This window comes from Psammomys obesus, unplaced genomic scaffold (assembly GCF_907164565.1).
Source record: "Psammomys obesus unplaced genomic scaffold, mPsaObe1.curated_primary_1811, whole genome shotgun sequence".
Taxonomy (NCBI): Eukaryota; Metazoa; Chordata; class Mammalia; order Rodentia; family Muridae; genus Psammomys; species Psammomys obesus.
Window position 1 is genome coordinate 2,555,340 of NW_026585587.1, and position 21,472 is coordinate 2,576,811.

The 21,472-nt window shown below is 41.8% G+C and overlaps 1 protein-coding gene across 3 annotated transcripts in view; it reads left to right on the forward strand.

Moving 5' to 3' along the window:
* Sdccag8 (SHH signaling and ciliogenesis regulator SDCCAG8) overlaps positions 1-21,472 on the forward strand; it is a 208,062-nt gene that overhangs the window by 35,876 nt on the left and 150,714 nt on the right. For all 3 annotated transcript variants that reach the window (XM_055608693.1, XM_055608699.1, XM_055608704.1), the window contains 3 exons: positions 517-655; positions 13,753-13,905; positions 20,994-21,128. In XM_055608693.1, coding sequence (XP_055464668.1) covers positions 517-655; positions 13,753-13,905; positions 20,994-21,128 — 427 coding nt within the window. The remainder of the gene's footprint in view (positions 1-516; positions 656-13,752; positions 13,906-20,993; positions 21,129-21,472) is intronic.

Below are 21,472 nucleotides of genomic sequence, written 5' to 3' on the forward strand. Positions count from 1 at the left end.
TTTCCACCAGTACGTTCTGGGGATCAGATCCTTTTGTTGGTCTCAGCAGAAAGGGCTTTCTCCACAGTGCGCCGTCTTGCAGGCCCCATACATGTGTTCTCTTTGTCATTTAAGAATCTACTATGTGAAAAATACTCTTGATAGAGGATGCCCTGAAAAATAAACTAAATGGATTAAAGATGTCTCCCATGAGAAGCAGATCTGTTGGAGCTTGGCCTTGTGGTGCTTGTTAAGTTGTTTTACACACACTGTGCTGTTTGACATTCTCTTCAGAGCTGAGAACCTTGTCTTTGTGATACTGTAGTATCAGGGCAGATGGAGGATGTCGTTTAGTTATAACATTTACAGTTCAGAAACTCTCAGGGACTTTAGGGACGTGGCCACATGATCGATCTGCGATCCTGAGCAGGCCACCACAGCAGGTTTCGAACATCACGATGCTTTCTTTTCTTCTGACTTCTGAGCACACGATCCTATGGTCACTTCTCATTCAGGGTGTTCTTTTTGTGCCGACAGAGAAAGGGATGACTTAATGTCTGCGCTAGTTTCTGTGCGGAGCAGCTTGGCGGAAGTGCAGCAGAGAGAGGCAAGTGCCTATAAGCAGGTGAAGCATGCCGTGCAGATGACCGAGGAAGCCAACTTTGAGAAGACCAAGGCAAGTCTAATGGGCGGAAATGGATATAATACGCAGCCACTGCTTTTCCTGTGTATATTTACTGGATTAGTTTCATAACTAAACTAATTTCAAACAAAGCAGATGCCAGTCTGCTAATGTTGACTTCTCTAAGTTAAACAAACTTCCTATTTGGTGAATTCTTACTCCTCTGCAAATATTTCTGTTCTGTTAGTATTCACAGACTATAGAACAGTATGGGGGCATGCTCTGGGAGATCTGTGTGCTTAATCTTCTTGTTTACAGATGGTTTTCAGCACTATAAAAATCTCAACACGGACTCAGTTGTCTATGTACCTGTATGATGAGAGGCAAATGTTTTCCTGTGTACATAGGAGCTTTAGGAAATCTAAATATGATGCTGTTAATCACACAGGTGTGTCCAGTCAGATGTTCAGATGTGAATTTGGATCCATTGTGAGCTAAATCAGACAAACCTGAAATACCACTACTACTGCTGCTACTGCTACTACTATTAATAATAATAATAAAATAATAGTCCCCACTAGTGATCAGTGTTCTAGACACTGAACAATTGGAGATTATCGTCGATTAATTGCTGTGTCTGAGGACCACGCTTTAATCAATGAAGGCTCTCTGTATTTTCCTTTGATGTGATGTTAGCCGAACTTCAAGTGTTTAATAGGCTGAGGAGCCGTAAATGACCATGGTGGGTAGAGCACGCATAGAGCTGTCATGGTCACTGCAGGCCGCATGAGACGGCATGTGTCTAAGCCATGTGCACACTGAACAGTCCTAATTGGAAGTACACCCGAAACTGGAAGCGTTTGAGCACTAATACAATGCTCAAGAAGTTTTAAAATTTTGTACTATTTTATATTTCTGGTTTTGGCATAGGTGTTTATCTAGTAAATTATACACATATACTGCAACATATAAAGATGTCAAATTTTGAAAGGCATTTTGAATAAGGAGTATTCAGTATGTAGTTCCATCGGTGTTTTATTAAAATATTAGAGCCAATCAATTCTGTCTTCAGGGTTTTCCCAGATATGGCCTACCCACTTCCCTCTCCAGTTCTTCTGTAATATTCCCAGACTGGCTGACCCTCACTCAGTACTAATTTCACATCCAAACAGACCCACTTGTAATTCAACTCTCTCGCATGTTCTCCTTTTCCTCCAATCTCACCTGTCTCCGGATAGCATGGATTTCCCACTCTTCAGTTGGGGACCCTCCTGTCATTTCCTTTGTCCCTGGTGACTCTGATGGAGGAGTTTACGTTTACTCTACTCTCCACTTCTAGGCCTTTGTTTTGGCACCTGCTTTTGGGTGCCATCTCTCTTGGTAGTTTCTCTAACCTTACTCAGTGGAAACTGAACCTGGAAAATGTTCCTGGACACTGAACTTTCAACATCTGACCCTGCCCTCACTCTGCTTTCCTCCAGTCATTGCTCCTAAAGGTCTCGAGATCCCTTTAATATAGGCAAAACCAGCCATGCTGGTCTCTGTAACTCCTACTTCTTTTCCTCTGTAACTCTCTAAAGCTAGTTTTTAACTGAAATTAGTCTTTAACCAAAACCTTTCCTCCTCTTCCCTCAACTTCCATCTCAGCTTGTTCTGTGCCTTCCCCGCCTACACTTCAGCCTTTTCTCTCTCTGTCTCTCATTTTCCTTGTTTCCAGGCTGGACTCTTTTTTTCTCCTTTAACCATGAAAACAGGGCTCATTATAGCCACCATCCATCCAGTTTGTTTCTCACTAAAAAATACCTCTGTCCATTACCATGTCCTGACTAAAAAACAGGATGCATTCCTCTCTTCCACTCCTGGCTTTCAACCAGCTATTATGTGCGAATCTCAATTTCTAATAGGTTTTTGTTGTTTGTGAAACTCACCACCACTTTCTCATCTGACAAGCTCACCTGTGAGCTTGCCGAGAACTGTGCCTCCCTCAGCTCCATCGGAATGTGCTATTATGAAGGGTTCTAGTGCCTGATCTGGTTTAGATATGAAATGTCCCTGTTATGCTCATGTATTTCAACACTTGACCCCTAGCTAGCAGCATTGTTTGAGGAAGCTGTGGAACTCTGGGGACAAGAGGCATGGCTGGTGGAGTTTTATAGGCAGGCTTTGCATGTTTTAGTTGAGCCCCCGTTCTGGCTCAAACATCTCTCCAGATATAAAGAGCCTCTGTGGAATGTTTCTGCTGCCAGGAGCTCTGCACAGCCTTCCTTTGCAGGAACATGCTGAGGAGGAATTGTAAGAGCCAGGGAGGTTGAGGACACCAAGAGCACATGGCCCACAATCAACTAAGCAGGCCTCACAGGGACTCACAGACTGAAGTGACAATCTTGATGCCTGCTTGGGTCTGCACTAGGCCCTCTGCAAATATGTTATGTTTTTTTAGTTTGGAGAACTCGTAACAGTGGGAGTGGGGAGTGGGTTGTCTTTTGCCTGCTCTTGGGACCCTCTTCCTCACTCAGCCTTATATGAGGGCTTGTGCCTAGTCTTATTGTAACTTGTTATGCTGTGTTTGGTTGATAACCCTGTGAGGCCTGCTATTTTCTGAAGGGAAATGGAAAGAGAGTGGATCTGAGAGAGAGGAGAGATGAGGGGTAGGACTGGGAGGAGTAGAGGCAGTTGAAGGTCGAGATGTATCTTATGAGAGAAGAAAAAAAAAAAAAGAATGATCAAGGCATTGCAGCTGTGATCTGGCATTTTCACTGAGTTGATAGGAATAAAAACAAAGACTGGCTGATATGTGGTTGACATGTGTTGGAAGTCTAGGAGATTTTACCTAAAGTTAAGATAAAACATGTGAATTTTGTTTTTTGGGAGCAATTATTAAATGAAGCTTTTAAATCTGAGGTAGGAGTGTTTTTTTTCTTAGTTACTTGGTTTTTGTTGCCATCTAGTGGGCATTGTTTGTATTGCATGCAAGGTAGAAGCCATTGCTTTATTACACTATTTACATTTGTAGTGACTGAAAATAGCTGACGTGCAAGCATTGTTTATTTTGTTACTGTCCTTTTTGAGAGATGATGTATTTATATAGTTACTGTCTAGATCTGCATCTGTGCCTATGTATGTATTATACACACGCAGAGGTGCTCACCATTGGACCTCCTTTCCTTATGAACTGGGGCGGGGTTGATGTTTTCTCCAGTTCAACAGCAGTGCTTAACCCACGTTGGTCTTATTTACAACATGCCTGTTCTTTGTTTAAGTTATTATTGGGCACAGGAAGCACAAAGGGACATTAGGTTGTTTCAGAAGTCAGAATTTCAGAGTACCATTTCAATCTGGAGGCTTTTAGCTATGAGTCCAGGTACAAATTAGCCATCAACAGTCAACAACCCACAGTAGAATTTAGTTATCTGCTGAGAAATCTGGGTAAAAGGCTGCCTTCTCTTCTAAGCTCTGTTTTCCATGATTTTGATATTGTCTGTTTACTCTTTAATTTATAAGTACTTTGAAAATAAAGCCCAGGTCCTTGGCAAAGAAAAAAAAAATGCCTGTCATGTTTATAAGAAAACAAATACCTGATATGAGAGGACCACAATGTCGCTTTCAGGTAATGGTGTGGAACTACAATCCACCAAAGTTAGACTGTTTTTCCACATTCTAGATCCATGATTTGGGCTAGTTATTTCATGTTTGAAAGCCCTGTTTTTACTTTTTTACCTGAGCGATGAGAAACATGATTGTGGTTATATTGGTTTGTGATATGTAAACATGTTTTTGTTAAAATTTCAAGCTGGGGATTTTAGTTTGCCCACACCTGTTAAGTGTCTCGTGCAGAGCATGGTCTTTGCCAGGTAGAATTAGTTGAAGTCTGAGGACTTTGAGGCTTATAAATAGGACAGCCCAGAGGAAGAAGGTGAGGCTGCTTGGAGGAGGACTGTTTGCTGCTGGTTCATCTGTTTGCTGGTTACCTGGATTTCTGGATTTCTGGATTTCTAGACGACTGATGCTGGTATTGCTCCTGACAGACTCCTAGGACCATACCAAGCAGGAATTAGCAGAGAGAACTTCCACCCCTTTCTCTGCTAACCTTTCCCTTCTACCAGGTGTTGGGTTGGAAGGGAGGTAGAAGCATTTAATAATCCTAAATAAAGTGGGTTGGCTAAAAAAATCAAGGTCAACAAACCACTTACAATCTCCTGATAGGGTTATAAAGTGACTATGCTAGATGCTTAGAAAGCTTTTAATGTATAGCAAGTATTCAGTGAAGGATTTAACTTGAAAGTGTAAGTTATTAAAACTGGAGACAATTTTTAAAGAGAAAAAAAAAGAATGATCTGGGAATAAATAAATTTTTTATTTATCTGGTTGATAAAATTCCAAGAAGCAAGTAGCAAAGGTTAACAGGCTTCCTGCTGCCTGCTTTGTTTTAGGAGAGAAACGGCTGAGTGACATGGGGTACAGGTGTAGGGAAATGCAGTGAACATATGTGATGAAAGAACACCCTGGGAAAGAGTGTCTTTAAAAATGGCAGCATAATATGTTCAATAAATGGTTTTTAAACATTTCTCTTTTTTTCTGTGTCTTGGATAGTGATAGACTCTAAAAAGCAGGAATAAGAAACTTGGAGTGGAAAAAAATATCAGAAAAGCAGTGAGGCTTGGACTCCACTCAAAAGTAAAGCCCCTTGTAGCACGTACACATTGTCTGAAAAAAAAAAAAATCTGTCAAAGCATTTTGGATAAAGACAGAACACATATAGGACAGTGAGCCTAGAAGATCATAAGAAAGCTCAGTCTCCACATGGGCTCTCTATAAGGGAAATGAAATCAGTGGCTGGCTCTTTGATCACCTCCCCCTGATAGGGGAGCAGCCTGACTGGGCCACAGAGGAAGACAATGCAGCCAGTCCAGATGAGACCTGATAGGCTAGGGTCAGATGGAAGAGGAGGAGGTCCTCCACTATAGGTGGACTAGAGAAGGGGCATGGGAGGAGATGAGGGAGGGAAGGAAGGTGGGATTGGGAGGGATCAAGGATGGGGTTACATCTGGGATACAAAGTGAATAAATTGTAATAAAATATTTCATTAAAAAAAGAAAGGTGATGAATTTCTGTCACCTAGTTGACAGACGTTTTTGTGGTGATGCAACAGTAAGCAAGCCTACCATTGCATCATAGTGTGGTATATGTAGTTAAAATACACAATCCTCAGTGATAAAAAGCAACTGTGTTATTGGCTTACGTATTTGCTCTATTGTTTATCATTTTATAACACATCCTTTCTACACACACACACACACACATCACTGTGAAACAGTGTATTATACCAGTAGCAGCCTCATTCACTTTGTATTTAGTGTCTCTTGATTGCTTCAGAGGCAGCCACATGACCTATAACATATATGCGTATGTAAGTGTGAAATTATATAATGATGCACTTCTCAGAACATGATCAGTAATTGATGCATGACTGTACAAATAGTCTCAATGTGGACTTATTGGTAACTTTGTGGTAAAGAAGTACCATGTCTTTATTCATAAGAAGCTTAAATGTATTGATACTTTTTATTTAATGGGCTTTGATTCCGAAAAAGAAATGCATAAGTTGTAACTTTTATGTTCAATAACAGTAAACAATAAATGTTTATAATATCTTAATTTGTTACTCACAAGTCTTTTGCTGGAATTTCCAGGAAACTATCCATAATAGTTGGGAAGGGGATTAGAGATACCATAAAATGTTTTTTTCTGGTTTAAAACTTTAGTTGGCAGATGTCAATTTTGTTGTAGGAAAGACTTAGCTCCTTTAGGATGGTAATATTTATTCTTTGGCTTAATAAAAACTAGAATTAGAAATACTAAGTCCAGTAAGTTATGTTTGAAATAAACATTAATGCAGACAGCGTGAAATGACTGCAAAGGAAGAAAGTTGATTTGAATCTACTGGTATGGGAAAGCATTTCTCAAATCAAGGCTGGGAGCCATTTCCACCAAGTCAGGAAAAGAAGAACCCACCACCCCAGATCTCCCAGGAAAAATGGGTGCAGGCCCCACTTGGACATGGTCATCTTAGTGTGTCTAGCCTTTGAGAATTTAGTTTCCTGGTGGTAACTGATATCAGTTCTAGAAAATGAATAAATGGGAGCCCTTGAATTACAAGGAACAGTATCTGGCAGATAGTCTGTTAGCAACCCTTCAGCCTTGGGGGAGGTCCAGTGTAAGAGAGACAGTTTAGATTTAGGGGTCCCAATCTCCCTATCTAGGTTCAGAGGGTAAAGTGATTGCTGCTCAATCATTAAGACCTGAGTTTGGATCTGCTGGGGAGGTGGAGGCAGGGGGAATCTCTGGGCATAAGAGCCAAACAGTCTATCTAACTGGTGAGCTCCAGATTCTCTGGGAGACCCTGTCTTAAAAGTTAAGGCAGAGAAGTGGTTGAACAGGTCTCTCTCAGGACTAATTTTTTTATTTCCGAGTATTACTTAAATCTTACTATTTCTTTCACTGTAACCAAGTATAAATGTTTTTAAAAACTCAAGTAAATAAAATGCAATCTATTTAAGATGTGTGACCTTAGTTACTTACCTAGTAATGTCATAATCAGTTTGTAACCTAAGGTTTACTCATTGCTCCTCTCATGCCTACTCGCCTCCTGCTGATGGGCTGTCAGAGGACACGTAAGGCCTCTGGTACAGCAGGAGTCAACAGTTTGTTCTCATGACTTACAATTCCACTTGTGCTTTCCGCTGAACCATCCTTCCGCTAGGCCTCTTCTGCTGCCAGGAGGACCATTTCCTCCCGTTCCTGGATTCTTGTGCGCTTGAGAATTTGGGTTGGGCTGATTTCTCAGGTGTTCTAACAATTCTCATACTTAATGATGTTGATGCCTAAGTTTTTGGTTTTAAGTTGGGAGTGTGTTTGGATAAACTGGTTTCATTTACTCATACCAGTAGTAGTTATTATGTCAGTAAAAGTTACAGGGCTTATTTTGTTTTTTACTAGACTACTGGAAAGTGATTATCACTGGCACAATTGCATTTTGAAGCACAGAATTTAGTATTTCCTAGTATTTCAGGCTCTAAGAAATTTAGTTATGAAAAAAAATAACTCATTTCTTTTACAACTTTCCTTTCTGAGGCATTAAGCTAGGATTTAGCTTGGGGCTAACTCCCATGGAGAACCTTTTTAAATTAAATTTATATTTGGTTTTGGCTAACCAAAACCATTTGAAATTGGCTCTCATACTTTAGGATAGCAGAAACTTTCCAAAATAAAGAACCAAAAGTGAATGCCTTCCGGATGAGGGAAGGAGAGTTCACATGTCTAGATATTTCTGTCTAATTTAGTGTTCAGCAGAGAGCAGCATAACTATCCATAAAGCCCAATGGTGTGCACCAGGACCATTTCCATCTCCATTGTCAACAAATGTGACTCTCCGATTGATTGATTGCTTATGTTTTCAAATATTTTAAATTTTTTCCTATTTATTACATCCTGAGAGCAGTTTCCCATTCTCCTTTGTGTGCCCCACCCCAATCCACTTTTCCTTCTGAAAACGTTTTCCTTCAGAAAAGCGCAGGGATATCAACCAAGCATGGCATGTAAAGTTGCAACAAGACTAGGCACCTTCCCTCATATTAAGGCAGGTTGAGACAACCTACTAGGAGAAAGGGGTCCCAAAAGGAGGCAAAAGAGTCAGAGACAGCCGCTACTCCCACTGTCAGGAGTCCCACAAGAATACTCAGCTACACAACCATAACATGTGCAGAGGGCCTAGGGTAGACCCATGCAGGCTTCCTGATTGTCATTAAGTCTCTGTGAGAGCCTGTGAGCTCAGCTTAGCTTATTCTTTGTGTTTTCTTGTGGTCTCCCCTCTGACTCCTATAGTTCTTGCTTCCCTCCTTCTGCAGGATTCCTTGAGCTTGGCCTAGTGTTTGGCTGTAGGTCTCTGCATCATCAGTTGCTGGGTGAAGCCTCTCTGATGAGGATTATGATCTAGATTTATAATCTAATAACAGAATCTTTTTAGGTCATGTTTGGCGCTATTCAATGTGTCTGGGCTATCCAGCCTCTAGCTCCTGGCTCTCCAGGCAGTGTCAGGGATGCCACTGTTGTGGCATGGGTCTCAAGCTCTACCAGTCATTGGCCACTCTTCACCCCAATTTCTGAGTGACCTTTACCACAGTGCATCTTGTTGGTAGAACAAATTTTAAGTCAAAGCTTTTGTAGTTGTGTTGGTGTTCCAGCCCCTCCACTGGAAGTCTTGCTTGGTTACAAGTGGTGGCCGATTCAGGCTCTTTCCATATGCCCCATTGCTAGGAGTCTTAGGTTGCTCGGAGCCATAGAGTCCCCAGTTTCCATTGCACTAGGTTGCTACCTTGCCCCCCCCCACCCTCTATACCTGTCAATTGCAGTTGTCTCTCCCAATACTCTCTCCCTCCATCTTCCCCCACCTTGATTCCTCCTGTTTCCATCCCCACCCTCCGAGCCCTGTCCACCCATGATATCTATTCTATTTCCATTTTCCAGGGAGATTCATGACCCCTTCCTCCCTAGCCCTCCTTATTAGTTAGCTTTCTCTGGATCTGTAGATTGTATCATGATTATCCTTACTTTACAGCTAATGTCCACTTATAAGTGAATATATACTATGGTTGTCTTTCTGGGTCTGAATCATCTTATTCAGGATGATTTTTTTTTATAGTTTCATCATTTGGCTACAAATTTTATATTTTATATTTTTTTTTAACAGCTGAGTAATACTCCATTGAATACCCCATTTTCTTTAACCATTCTTTGGTTGAGGAACATCTAAGTTGTTTCCAGTTTCTGGCTATTACAGAAAAGCTGCTATGAACATAGTTGAACCAAGTGACCTCTGTGGTAATGGCAGTGTCCTTTGGGTATATACCTGAAGATATAGTGGATCTTAAGTGAGAGCTATTCCCAGTTTTCTGAGAAGCCGCCATATTGGTTTCCAAAGTGGCTGTGCAAGTTTGCGCTCCCACCAACAAGAGAGGAGTGCAAACTTCCTCATCAGCATGAGCTGTCACTTGTGTTTTTTATCTGAACCATTCTGGACTGTCCAAATTATAAACCTACAACTCATGAGCTCTGTGGGACCTAGGCCAGGCCAGTACCGTAGGCATGAGCAATGGTCAAAGGACCGAGATGCCCTGGCAGCTTAATGTGATTGAGGTTTTATCTTTATTTTTAATTGTAGTTTAGCATTCTGTTTCATTGTTGGACATTATAGATAATGATATCGTTATGAATACAGCCAAAGGAAGTGAGAGAGTTATTTCTGGAAAACATGGGCAATTTTGATTAAAGGAAAATTGTGACTCTTTTTAATTATGAACTTTTACTAGTGTTCCAAGATATCCATCCTGAAAACAGAAGGAAACAAGTCTTATGTTTGAACTAAGTCTTAGTTACATTAAGGAAACCTTATTAATATGGTGTTAATAAATGCCTATGTGTAATAAAATACAGTAAATTTTTCCATTTGTCACTTAAAGAATTAAAATATTTCATTGGCAAATAAGTGAAATGGTAGAGTATTTTCGTGTGCATTCAGTGAGGTGCTCACACCACATAACTAAAAGTACCAAGGCACTTCGCTTTTCTGAGCTGTTTTTATTTTTAGACTCTGAGTATCCTGTGGCCACCATCACGGCCACTAGAACTCCCCAGCTGACTAGTCTTGGAGCCTCAACTGTGAGATGGAAACCTGTGAGCCAGTGTGACATGGATGCTGCTAAGACAGTCAGCGATGCTGATGTACAGCCATCCAAGTGGGCTGCAGCGTGGGCTTTAACTCTCTTAAACTGAAGAAGGTGTAATTGCCTCATTTCTCCCTGATGTGCTTTCCACTCCTGATGTCCCTTCTTTTTTTTTTTTGTTTTTTATTTATTTTTTTATTAATTACACTTTATTCATTTTGTATCCCCCATAAGCCCCTCCCTCCTCCCCTCCCGATCCCACCCTCCCTCCCCTTTCTGCATGCATGTCACTCCCCAAGTCCACTGATAGGGAAGGTTCTCCTCTCCTTTCTGATCTTAGTCTATCAGTTCTCATCAAAAGTGGCTGCATTGTCTTCTACCATGGCTTGGTAAGGCTGCTCCCCCCTCAGGGGGAGGTGATCAAAGAGCAGGCCAATCAGATTATGTCAGAGGCAGTCCCTCTTCCCATTACTGTGTAACCCACTTGGACACTGAACTGCCATGGGCTACATCTGTGCAGGGGTTCTGGGTTATCTCCACGAATAGTCCTTGGTTGGAGTATGAGTCTCTGGGAAGTTCCCTGTGTTCAAATTATCTTGTTCTGTTGCTCTCCTTGTGGAGTTCCCGTCCCCTCCAGCTCTTACTATTTCCCACTTCTTACATAAAATTCCATTCACTCTGCCCATCAGTTGTCCATAATTTTTTTTTTAATTTTATTTTTTTCTTATCAGTTACATTTTATTAACTCTGTATCCCAGCCGTGTCCCGATCCCTCATTCCCTCCCAGTCCCTCCCTCCCTCCCTCATCTCCACCGTGCTCCTTTCCAAGTCCACTGATGGGGGGACCTCCTCCCCATTCATCTGATCCTGTTTTATCAGGTATCTTCAGGACTGGCTGCAAAGCTCTCCTCTGTGGCCTAACAGGACTGCTCCTCCCTTGGGGGGTGGGGAGGCCAAAGAGCCAGTCATTGAGTTCCTGTTAGAAATAGTCCTTGTTCCCCTCACTATGGGAAACCAATTGGTTCCTGAGCTACCACAGGCTACATCTGAGCAGAGGTTCTAGGTTATATTCATACATGGTCCTTGGTTGAATGTCAGTCTCAGAAAAGACCCTGTGCCCAGATATATTTGGTCCTTGTGGAGCTCCTATCCTTTCCCCATCAGACTAACTCCCCTCCTTTCTTATGATTCCCTGTACTCTGCCAAAGGTTTGGTCATGAGTCTTTGCTTTGATAACACTACTAGTTAGAGTCTTTCAAATGCGCTCAGTAGACTCCTGTCATACGTTCAGTGCACATCCCATCTGTCTTTCTAAACGAGGATTGATCATCTTACCCCATGTCCACTCTCTTGATTATCTTTTTTAGGTGTATAGATTTCATTATGTTTATCATATCTTATAGGTCTATATAAGTGAGTATATACCGTGTTTGTCTTTCTCCTTCTGGGATATTTCACTCAGAATGATCTTTTCTAGATCCTACCATTTGCCTGCAAATTTCATGATTTCCTCCTTTTTGATTGCTGAGTAGTATTCCATTGTGTAAAAATACCACAATTTCTGTACCCATTCCTCCGTTGATGGACATCTGGGTTGTTTCCAGGTTCTGGCTATTACAAATAAAGCTGCTATAAACATGGTTGAGCAAGTATCCCTTTTGTGTACTTGAGCAAACTTTGGGTATATACCTAGCAGTGGTATAGCTGGGTCTTGAGGAAGCACTATTCCTAATTGTCTTAGAAAGCGCCAGATAGATTTCCAGAGTGGTTGTACCAGTTTACATTCCTACCAGCAGTGGAGGAGGGTTCCCCTTTCTCCACAACCTCTCCAGCATGTGTTGTCCCTTGAGTTTTTCATCTTGGCCATTCTGATGGGTGTAAGGTGATATCTCAGGGTCGTTTTGATTTGCATTTCCCTAATGGCTAATGAGGTTGAACATTTCTTTAAGTGTTTCTCTGCCATTTGATATTCCTCTACAGAGAATTCTCTGTTTAGCTCTGTTTCCCATTTTTTAATTGGATTACTTGGTTTGCTGCTTTTCAGCTTGTTTAGTTCTTTGTATGTACTGGATATTAGCCCTCTGTCAGATAAAGGGTTGGTGAAGATTCTTTCCCAATCTGTAGGCAGTCGTTTTGTTTTGATGACGGTGTCCTTTGCTTTACAGAAGCTTTACAGTTTCATGTGGTCCCATTTATTGATTGTTGCTCTTAGAGCCTGTGCTGTTGGTGTTCTGTTCAGGAAGTTGTCTCCTGTGCCAATGAGTTCTAGGCTGTTCCCCACTTTTTCTTCTAACAGATTTAGAGTATCTGGTTTTATGTTGAGGTCTTTGATCCACTTGGACTTTAGTTTTGTGCAGGGTGATAAATATGGATCTATTTTCAGTTTTCTGCTTGTGGACATCCAGTTGGACCAGCACCATTTGTTGAAGATGCTGTCTTTTTTCCATTGAATGGTTTTGGCTTCTTTGCCAAAAATCGAGTATTCATAGGTGTGTGGGTTTATTTCTGGGTCTTCTATGCAGTTCCATTGATCTTCCTTTCTGTTTTTATGCCAATACCATGCAGTTTTTATTACTATTGCTCTGTAGTACAACTTGAGATCAGGGATGGAGATACCTCCAGATGATCTGTTGTTGTACAGGATTGTTTTGGAGATTCTGGGTTTTTTGTTTCTCCATATGAAGCTGAAAATCTTTTTTTCAAGGTCTGTAAAGAATTGAGTTGGTATTTTGATGGGAATTGCATTGAATCTGTAGATTGCTTTTGGCAGGATGGCCATTTTCACAATGTTAATCCTACCAATCCATGAGCATGGGAGATCTTTCCATCTTCTGAGATCTTCTTCAATTTCTTTCTTCAGAGACTTGAAGTTTTTCTCAAACAGGTCTTTCACTTGCTTGGTTAGTGTTACCCCAAGGTCCTTTGTGTTATTAGTGGCTATTGTGAAGGGTGTTGTTTCCCTAATTTCTTTCTCGGCCCTTTTGTCTTTGGTATACAGGAGGGCTTCTGATTTTTTTTTGAGTTGATTTTGTATCCTGCCACTTTGCTGAAGGTGTTTATCAGCTGGAGGAGTTCTCTGGTTGAATTTTTGGGGTCACTCATATATACTATCATATCATCTGCGAATAGTGACACTTTGACCTCTTCCTTTTTGATTTGTATCCCCTTGATCTCCTTTAGTTGTCTTATTGCTCTGGCTAGGACTTCAAGTACTATGTTGAAGAGGTAGGGAAAGAGTGGGCAGCCTTGTCTTGTCCCTGATTTCAGTGGGATTGATTTAAGTTTCTCTCCATTGAGTTTGATGTTGGCTATAGGCTTGCTGTATATTGCCTTTACTATGTTTAGATATGTGCCTTGTATTCCTGATCTCTCCAAGACTTTAAACATGAATGGGTGTTGGCTGATGTCCCTTCTTGCTCTCCTGTCTGGCAGGCTCTGATCCAGTGTGAGCAGCTGAAGAGTGAGCTGCAGAGGCAGACGGAAAGACTGGAAAAGGAGTTCGCCTCTCAGCAGGAAAAGAGGGCTTGTGAGAAGGAGCTGATAAAGAAAGAAGTAACCAGAGAGAGGGAGGATGCGGAGTCAAAGGTACTGAGCTTGACACTTTCCCATGGCCCTGGGGATGCACCTGAGGGGTAGAGTGCAAGGGAGGAGGGACTGACTGGCTTTGGCTCACACTTTCCGTTCATCCTGCAAAGGAAGGCTGAGCAAGGCTCCTGGCAGTGGGGGTGTGCACATCTGAGTCCTCATGCCAGCTCTTCTCCTGGTGCTTTCTGTGTTCTCCCATGCATCCCTTTTGACCTTTCACCCTCAGCAGATGAATTGGAGGCCCTGGGGGTGTACTTAGGGACCAGTGCTGCTCTCTCATAAAGCACACAGACTTTGGGGGAAAGTGGCTGTTAAGCTAATACATTCATAAATGCAGTCTATCCAGCTTAGGCAGTCAGGATAGGCCTTGTCAGGAGGATTTTGACATGAGGCCTTGAAGCTAGCTGAAGCTCTCTGCTTTGCAGGGGTTTGAATTCCTCCCATGTGGTGGAACAAGGAGTCGGGTAAAATAGTGGAGGATGAAGTGTGGAGAAATAAATGACCAATGCTCTTAAAATCTACATGAGTATTAGAAATGCCATCCAAATATGACATTAAGCCACCGAATAGCTTTATATCAGACTGTGTTGTAATGATATGTATATTTGAGGATAATCACCTTGTTTAATAAATTGGAGTAGAGCTAGAATATGTGCTAGGAGATCTGGTTGGTATTACTTAATGGCATCCAGTGGGGAGAATGACATCTTGGTCCCAGGAGATTGCAGGGAGTTACTTATGGCATTTGGGGCTGGGGGTGATACCATCATGGCCCCAGCTTTCCAGAACTATTTCCAAGTCACATTTATTCTCCCCCAGTTCCTTATCCTCAGCAGAGAAACATACTTAGTAAATAGAACCAAAGCCAGTAGGTGGCAACCTGTTAAACTATTCTCCCTCACTGTGCCCTTGATTCCACGCTCTTTCTCCTGTGCCCAGCCCTTTCCCTACCTCAAGGAGCCCCTTGCAGTTGTCGTCAAGGCTCTAGCTACTGATATTCAGCTTTCCCCCCTCTCAATATCCTTCCTTGTTATCAGCACTGCCATATTTCTTTCACCTACTAAAAGAAGCAGTATCCCCTCTAATCTAATATCAATCTCCACTGCATAAGAAGTTTGAAAAGGTTCACAGTAGCCCTGACCCACTCCATCAAAATAGAAGAGGGGAGGATTCAAGTGTATTGACATTGGCCATGAGCCACCAAGCTTGGAAACCAGCTCGGTTTCTCTCTTAAACCCCCTCTTGCCAATCCAGACACTTACAAGATTTGTCCATGCATGAAGTCAATTTTCTTATCTCCTGGTCACTCTCAGTCACTCCACTTCAGATCTGTGCCCATAGCCGATGAAATTAGCATTGCACGCTCAGTCAATACCCTTCCTTTGAAATCTTTTTAGTTTCTTTTTTCCTTAGAAGGTACTTTGGGGTGGGGGTTTGACTCTATATGCTTGTTTTGGGAGACTGATGATGAGAGAGAAACATTCAGAAAGCTTTATAGAAAGTTCTAACTTCTAACAGATACAGATGTAGATAACTTGGGAACTTCTCGGCCTTTACTTCATAGATATGGCATTGATTCCTAAAGCGCTAATTTTCTTCCCCTTAGGTCCCCAACCTCCTTTAATGTTTGTCTTTGCCCTGGTAGAAACACTGTTCACCACATTGCCCCAAGGGGATCTTGCCACCTTTGGCTGCTCTCCCACCCTCTTCCCCACTCACATCACATGCATTCTTCTCTCCAGCTGCTATCACCTCTTTCTCACCCTTAGGGTGGCACTTCCATCCCCTGTGGTGTCATTGCCACGAACCTCAAGTCACTTTTTCTTTAAGTCACAGGGATGATCTGTTACAGTGAATGTCTCAGTGTGCCAGATTCTTGCTTTAAAATCCTTTCTTGTCTCCCTGCAGTGGATTAAATTAGGATCCTTTAGCAAAACATGAGGCCCTTCATCAGTTTGTCTTTCTGGCTCTTTAGTCTCATCTCCCTTCATTTTCTTCCTTGTGTCTCCACCACACTGAACTCCTTGCACTTCTCCAGCCGTTCAGACAGACCAATCTGCCCTGTTTGCTTGCTTGCTTGTTTTTATTCAAGGTTTTACATGGATGTCATCTGCTACCCAGAGGAATCTTCCTTTGTTTTATTTTAGCCTTCAGAATTTTTGAAAGAGGTTCCTTTATAGCCTCCCAGAGCAAAACTAGGCTCCTCTCTAGAGATTACCCTAACTCAAATGATTATAAATTTTAGTTGGATTGTTGGCTTTTCTGACTTCTGTGAGTCCCTCGAATATGTAGCCTACCATCCTCGCTGCTTGGCACATTCCTCGTACTTAGCACATGCTCAAATATATAGTTTTGAATGACATATGAATAACATACAAAGAAGGGAAAGGAGGCCCCATAACATTGGGGAGGCAGGACTAAGGCAGAGGGTCAGAACTGATCCCTATCTTCAAGTGAGCATGACAAGCATTGTGAGAAACGTGGAGTTTAGCTAAGCTCCAAAGAATAGAAAGGATTTAGACTCTAGCTTCAGAGGAAGAAGATGGCCTCTGTTCAACCTGGGGAAGACATGGAAGGAGGTATAGTTTCAAATTGGCTGTTGTGTATGTGATAAAATAGAATCAGTTGAAACAAACAAACAAACAAACAAAGAGAAATCCCCAGCTATTGTTCACACCTAGGCTATTTTTATTTGGATGGGGGTTGTTATATGGAAACTGTTTGACTCAGTAGCTTCATAATATAAAAGCACTTAGATGAGAATTTCAAAAAGGAAGGGAAATCAGAGTGATGAAGTGTGCTTGGCAGGATGCCAGGAGCATTTGTACAGGAATCTCCCTGATAGTCACTTCCTGACTTATTGTGGTGGCTGAAATGAAGCACTTTTCACAAGTGAAGTTAAGCTTTGGCAGACATGTGATCGCAGGTCTGGTCCTGAGTATGAGTACAATGTGAGCAAAAGGAATAACTGAATCCTAGCATCCAGGTGCTGTTATCATGCAAAATGGGTTCAGAGAAAAAAGATGTAGGAGTTAATCCAGTTTGACCTCTCTGGGACCTTGTTTAATCTTCAGGAATAAGGAATGCTTTAAGCAGTTGACAGGACTAAATAAGATGATGTTTTGGAAAATGCCATAATGCCTGTCTTATGGTAGACACTGAATAAAAGTAAGCCTGACCCTGTTATCTTTTTTTATTTTAGGGAATGTACAGTGGACTTGCTCACCAGCATTCTTGTACCTATATGTCAGTATAGACAAAGAGAGTTTTGAGTACAAACTCTAGCTGTACCCTTTATTATCTTGAATAAACCTGGCCAAGTGGCTTAGTTTCTTAATCTCATTTCAGGGACACTGAAAATTAAGCCAATACAAGTAATCCAATTTCCATTAATCCAAATCTGATACAATTCTTTCTCTAAAGGGACTTAATGTGCGTGTGTGTGTGTGTGTGTGTGTGTGTGTGTGTGTGTGTGTCTGTGAGACCCTAGGAAAGTACCTAATTTCCATATAACTCAAGTTTCTGCATAATACAGCTCCAGGGCTTATAACGGAGATGCCTCAGACATGGGTACTATGACCATACTCATGACTGTGCACACGTGCTAAGGGCTAGCAAGCATGCATCTCTGTCCTTCCTTTCTTCTCTCCTCCGCTACAGAAGACCCCGCAGACTCACTCACCTGTTCTGGGTCCCCTACAGTTTCTCAAGAAGATTTGAAATGCATGCCCAGGACAAAAACTTACCAAGACAAAATATTGAATGAGGTTTTTATTGAAACAAAGTGAGAAGGGGGTTTCCTCATTATATTCTAAAATAGTATAACCCGTGTGTATAAAAGTGTGCCCGTGGTTAAATAGAAAACAGGGACTGTCAGTTGACCTAGTTGTAGCTGGAGCATCAGAAGGAAAATGTTGGCTTTTGAAGACTGCTCTCTAGGCCTGGAGCATGGCTTAGTTGTAAAGTCCTTGCTTCACCTGTAAGAGACCCGAGTTTGGATCCCAGCACCACATGATAAAGCCAGACATGGCCGAGTGTGCCTGCAGCCTCAGGGCTGGGGAGGTGGAGACCAAAGGATTCCTGGGGGCTTGGTGCCAGTGGAGCTGCATCAGTGAGCGCCAGGTTCAGTGAGAGACTCTCCCCAAAACTACGGTAGAAGGTGGTTGAAGAAGACACCAGGGCTGACCTCTGACCTCAGCATGAATGTGTATTTACATGTCTTTACATCCCCATCACCAGTGTGCACGCACACTAACACACATATACTACACAGACTGCAACACTAGTGCAAAGACAGGCTCTCATGGCTTCCTAGCAATAGGAACACTCAAGGGACTTAGTCTTCTCCCCTTCTTCCCCACCTCCATTTGTGTGGGAAGCTCTAGCAGAACAGGAACCTCTGCCCACCTGTGCATCCCCCCCCCCCCCCCCCCCCCCCCCCCCCCCCCCCCCCATGAATGTTACCTGCTGTAAGTTTGTCTTTTGCCTTCAGTAATGGTGCTTGTTTGCTCTGAGCCACTCTGGTTTGTTAGTCCAGTCCATCATTCATCATATGCTTATTTGACCACCCCCTACCGTCCACACATTTTCTTAGTTGCTTCCCTTGACAATAACCCGTTGACAGAATCCCTAATATATCTTTCCCACCACGTCATGCCATATTCAGTGTGCTGGAAACTGCTTGCAGAAATTTCAATCATGCTCTCCCAACCTAGGTGTCCTTGTCTCTCCCTTGCCCCTGTCAAAGTTTAAAGGACTTACCTGATGTCAGTGCCTTGGACATCCAGCCGTGTTGCAGCTGTCCATGTTACTTCTGGCCCTGCAACAGATGTGGATGGAGACACTCCTGCAGTGTAGTGCTGACTTCCAGATGGTGGGCTTGGGGGAAAAGAAGGTGTGACAACAGGAGGGGAAGCCTCAGGAAGTGGGTGACAGGAGGTAGCAGACAGGTAGTGGGCAGAGGAACTGGATGATGGGTGGTGGAGGAAGGGAGTCCCTAGGAGGGGAGGGATTTGGTATATGCCTTGTACTAGAAACTGACACAGAAGTTACAATTTACAAAATAAATATCTGCATGTTTACTTGAAACACTGAGCATTCTTAGTATGTTTAACAGATTTCTCACCACATAAATATATACTCTATTGGTTTTAATAATTTGTCACTAAAATTTGATGCTGCTATATAGGTCCAGAAGACCTATAATTACAAGTTTATGATAGGGATAATCATGAATTTGAGTTCTTAAATTGTGGAAATTAAGTGATACTCGATTTGCTCTGTTTATTTTTCTTTGACCTTTGATTATTGGTTCAGATGTAATATGCACAAAGATACTTTGTAGTTTGTTATTAGCACATCTATATGCAAATTAAGTTTTTAGAAAATCTTTTAATGTTTAGGACATGTAAATAACTAAATCAAATATACAGCTCTCCGTGGTTTTTTGAAAAGTCAATTAGTAGATCATTCTAAATGGCAAAGTATCTTCAGGGCTTGTCATTTGTATGTGGGCCAAGTATGCTGTTTATAGAATTCACATGCAGACACCTGACATCACTTTATTGTTATAAAGCTCTTAATTTACTAAAACTTTTGCTCAATTTTGTTATCTTAAGAGTTTCATTACATATATTAATTATATACAATAATGGGTTTCATCAGTATGTTTCATGCATGTATATAATTTTATCATGTTTATCCTCCTAGTCCCATTATTGTCTCTTGTTCCACTAGTGTTTTTTGCATGCATGAACCAATAAGTTTAATTAGGCTTATTGGTATGACAAATTTTAGTTGTTTCAATTACAGAGCAGCGTGCACATGTCGGGACTGTGCTAGAACTCCAGCTCCACTGCTCCATTCTCTAACAGATGGAGTCGATGTGCCCACATGCTCTGTTCCGGGTTAGGGTGGCATTCCTTCATTTCCAATTGTTGATTCAGCTAAAAAGTTAGCACAGAAAAATTGGAAACACTAAAACAGAGCAAAGCCATTAGGTTGAAGGACTAGAAAGCATTTTAAGCCCAAGAGAAAAAAGTAGGACTTGATGCTCTCTACAGACTCGCTCAGAAAAGCCATATTTCCTAATGATTCATACATACACTTATGGAACATTTGGTGCCTTTTAATGAATGTGCTCTTGAGGAACTTCTAGTTAAAAAAAAAAAAAAAAAAACAGCTAAAAGCAATGAACCAGTGCAATTAAGTACCATGGCTGTGGTAGGTAGAGGCAGAGGTGTATATGCTGAAGCTGCTGTGAGCTCACATGCCAGTGTAACTGTCAGACTATTCAGCAACCAGAATGGCATGGACAGCAACAGTGAGAATGGAAGCAGGTACAGGGAGCAGGAGTGAGTATTCCCACGCATAGCAGCAGAGTAGCAGCCCTGGGGTGGGAAGGACCCCTGGTCTTTGCTGGGAACTGGAAGTCAAGGAGGGCTTCCTGGAAACCAGGAGATAGTTGCACATCTGATTCTTGACAGGACTGAGGAACACTAAATAATGGAAGGATAAGTGGAGCTTGCCAATAAAGGAACTACAGAGAACCCCTATGCTGATTCGGGGAAAGAGAATTTCTTTCTTTCTTTCTTTCTTTCTTTCTTTCTTTCTTTCTTTCTTTCTTTCTTTCTTTCTTTCTTTCTTTCTTTCTCTCTTTCTCTCTCTCTCTCTCTCTCTTTCTTTCTTTTTCTTTTTTTCTTTCTCTTTTTATCCCCTCTCTTTAAATTATCCTTTCTAATGTGTAATATCTATGTGGGAAAGCTCCTGGTTCCCACATTCCTCCTTTGAAAGGTCTCCATTGCAATCTGTTCTGCAACATATCATCATATTTGCTATTCAAGGTTTCAACCAACCATTAGATTTTATCATCTTAAACCTTTCACGATAAGGTTACAGGCCAGGGAGTAGGATGGGAGCGGGTATTTCAGGTTATGAGGAGAGTTGAGGAAGTAGAGACATGGACATATCCAACCCACAGAGAAATAACGTAGAGCCCAATAGCGATGCCAATACCGAACTAATGAAATGACTTTTTAATCATCATGTTTTCAAATACCATTGCTGAGAGTTTTTGTTTTCTCTCACAGATATTGATACTGTCTCAAAATATTGCCAAGCTAGAGGCCCAGGTTGAAAAGGTTACAAGGGAGAAGATTTCGGCTGTCAGTCAACTAGAGGAAATTCAGAACCAGCTTGCATCTCAGGAAGTGGATGTCACAAAGGTCTGACAAGTTGTGGTTTAATAATTGCTTAAGTACATATTTTCTTTGAAAACATTTTTCTTTTAAATTTATTAATTATTTTAATTGTATGTGTGGTGTGGTATGTGTATATGTATGTTTGTGTGGTGTGTGGTGTTTGTGTGTGTGTGTGGTGGTGGTAGTGTATACAGGCACACACGTGCCGTGTATTGCTCCTGTGGAAGTCAGAGTAAGTTTTTCTTTCCATTGTGGGATCTACCTCAGGTTTTCAGATGCTGATATCCCTGAGCCATCTTGTCTACTCTAAAACCGTTTTTCCCCTTCCCTTCCCTTCCCTTCCCTTCCCTTCCCTTCCCTTCCCTTCC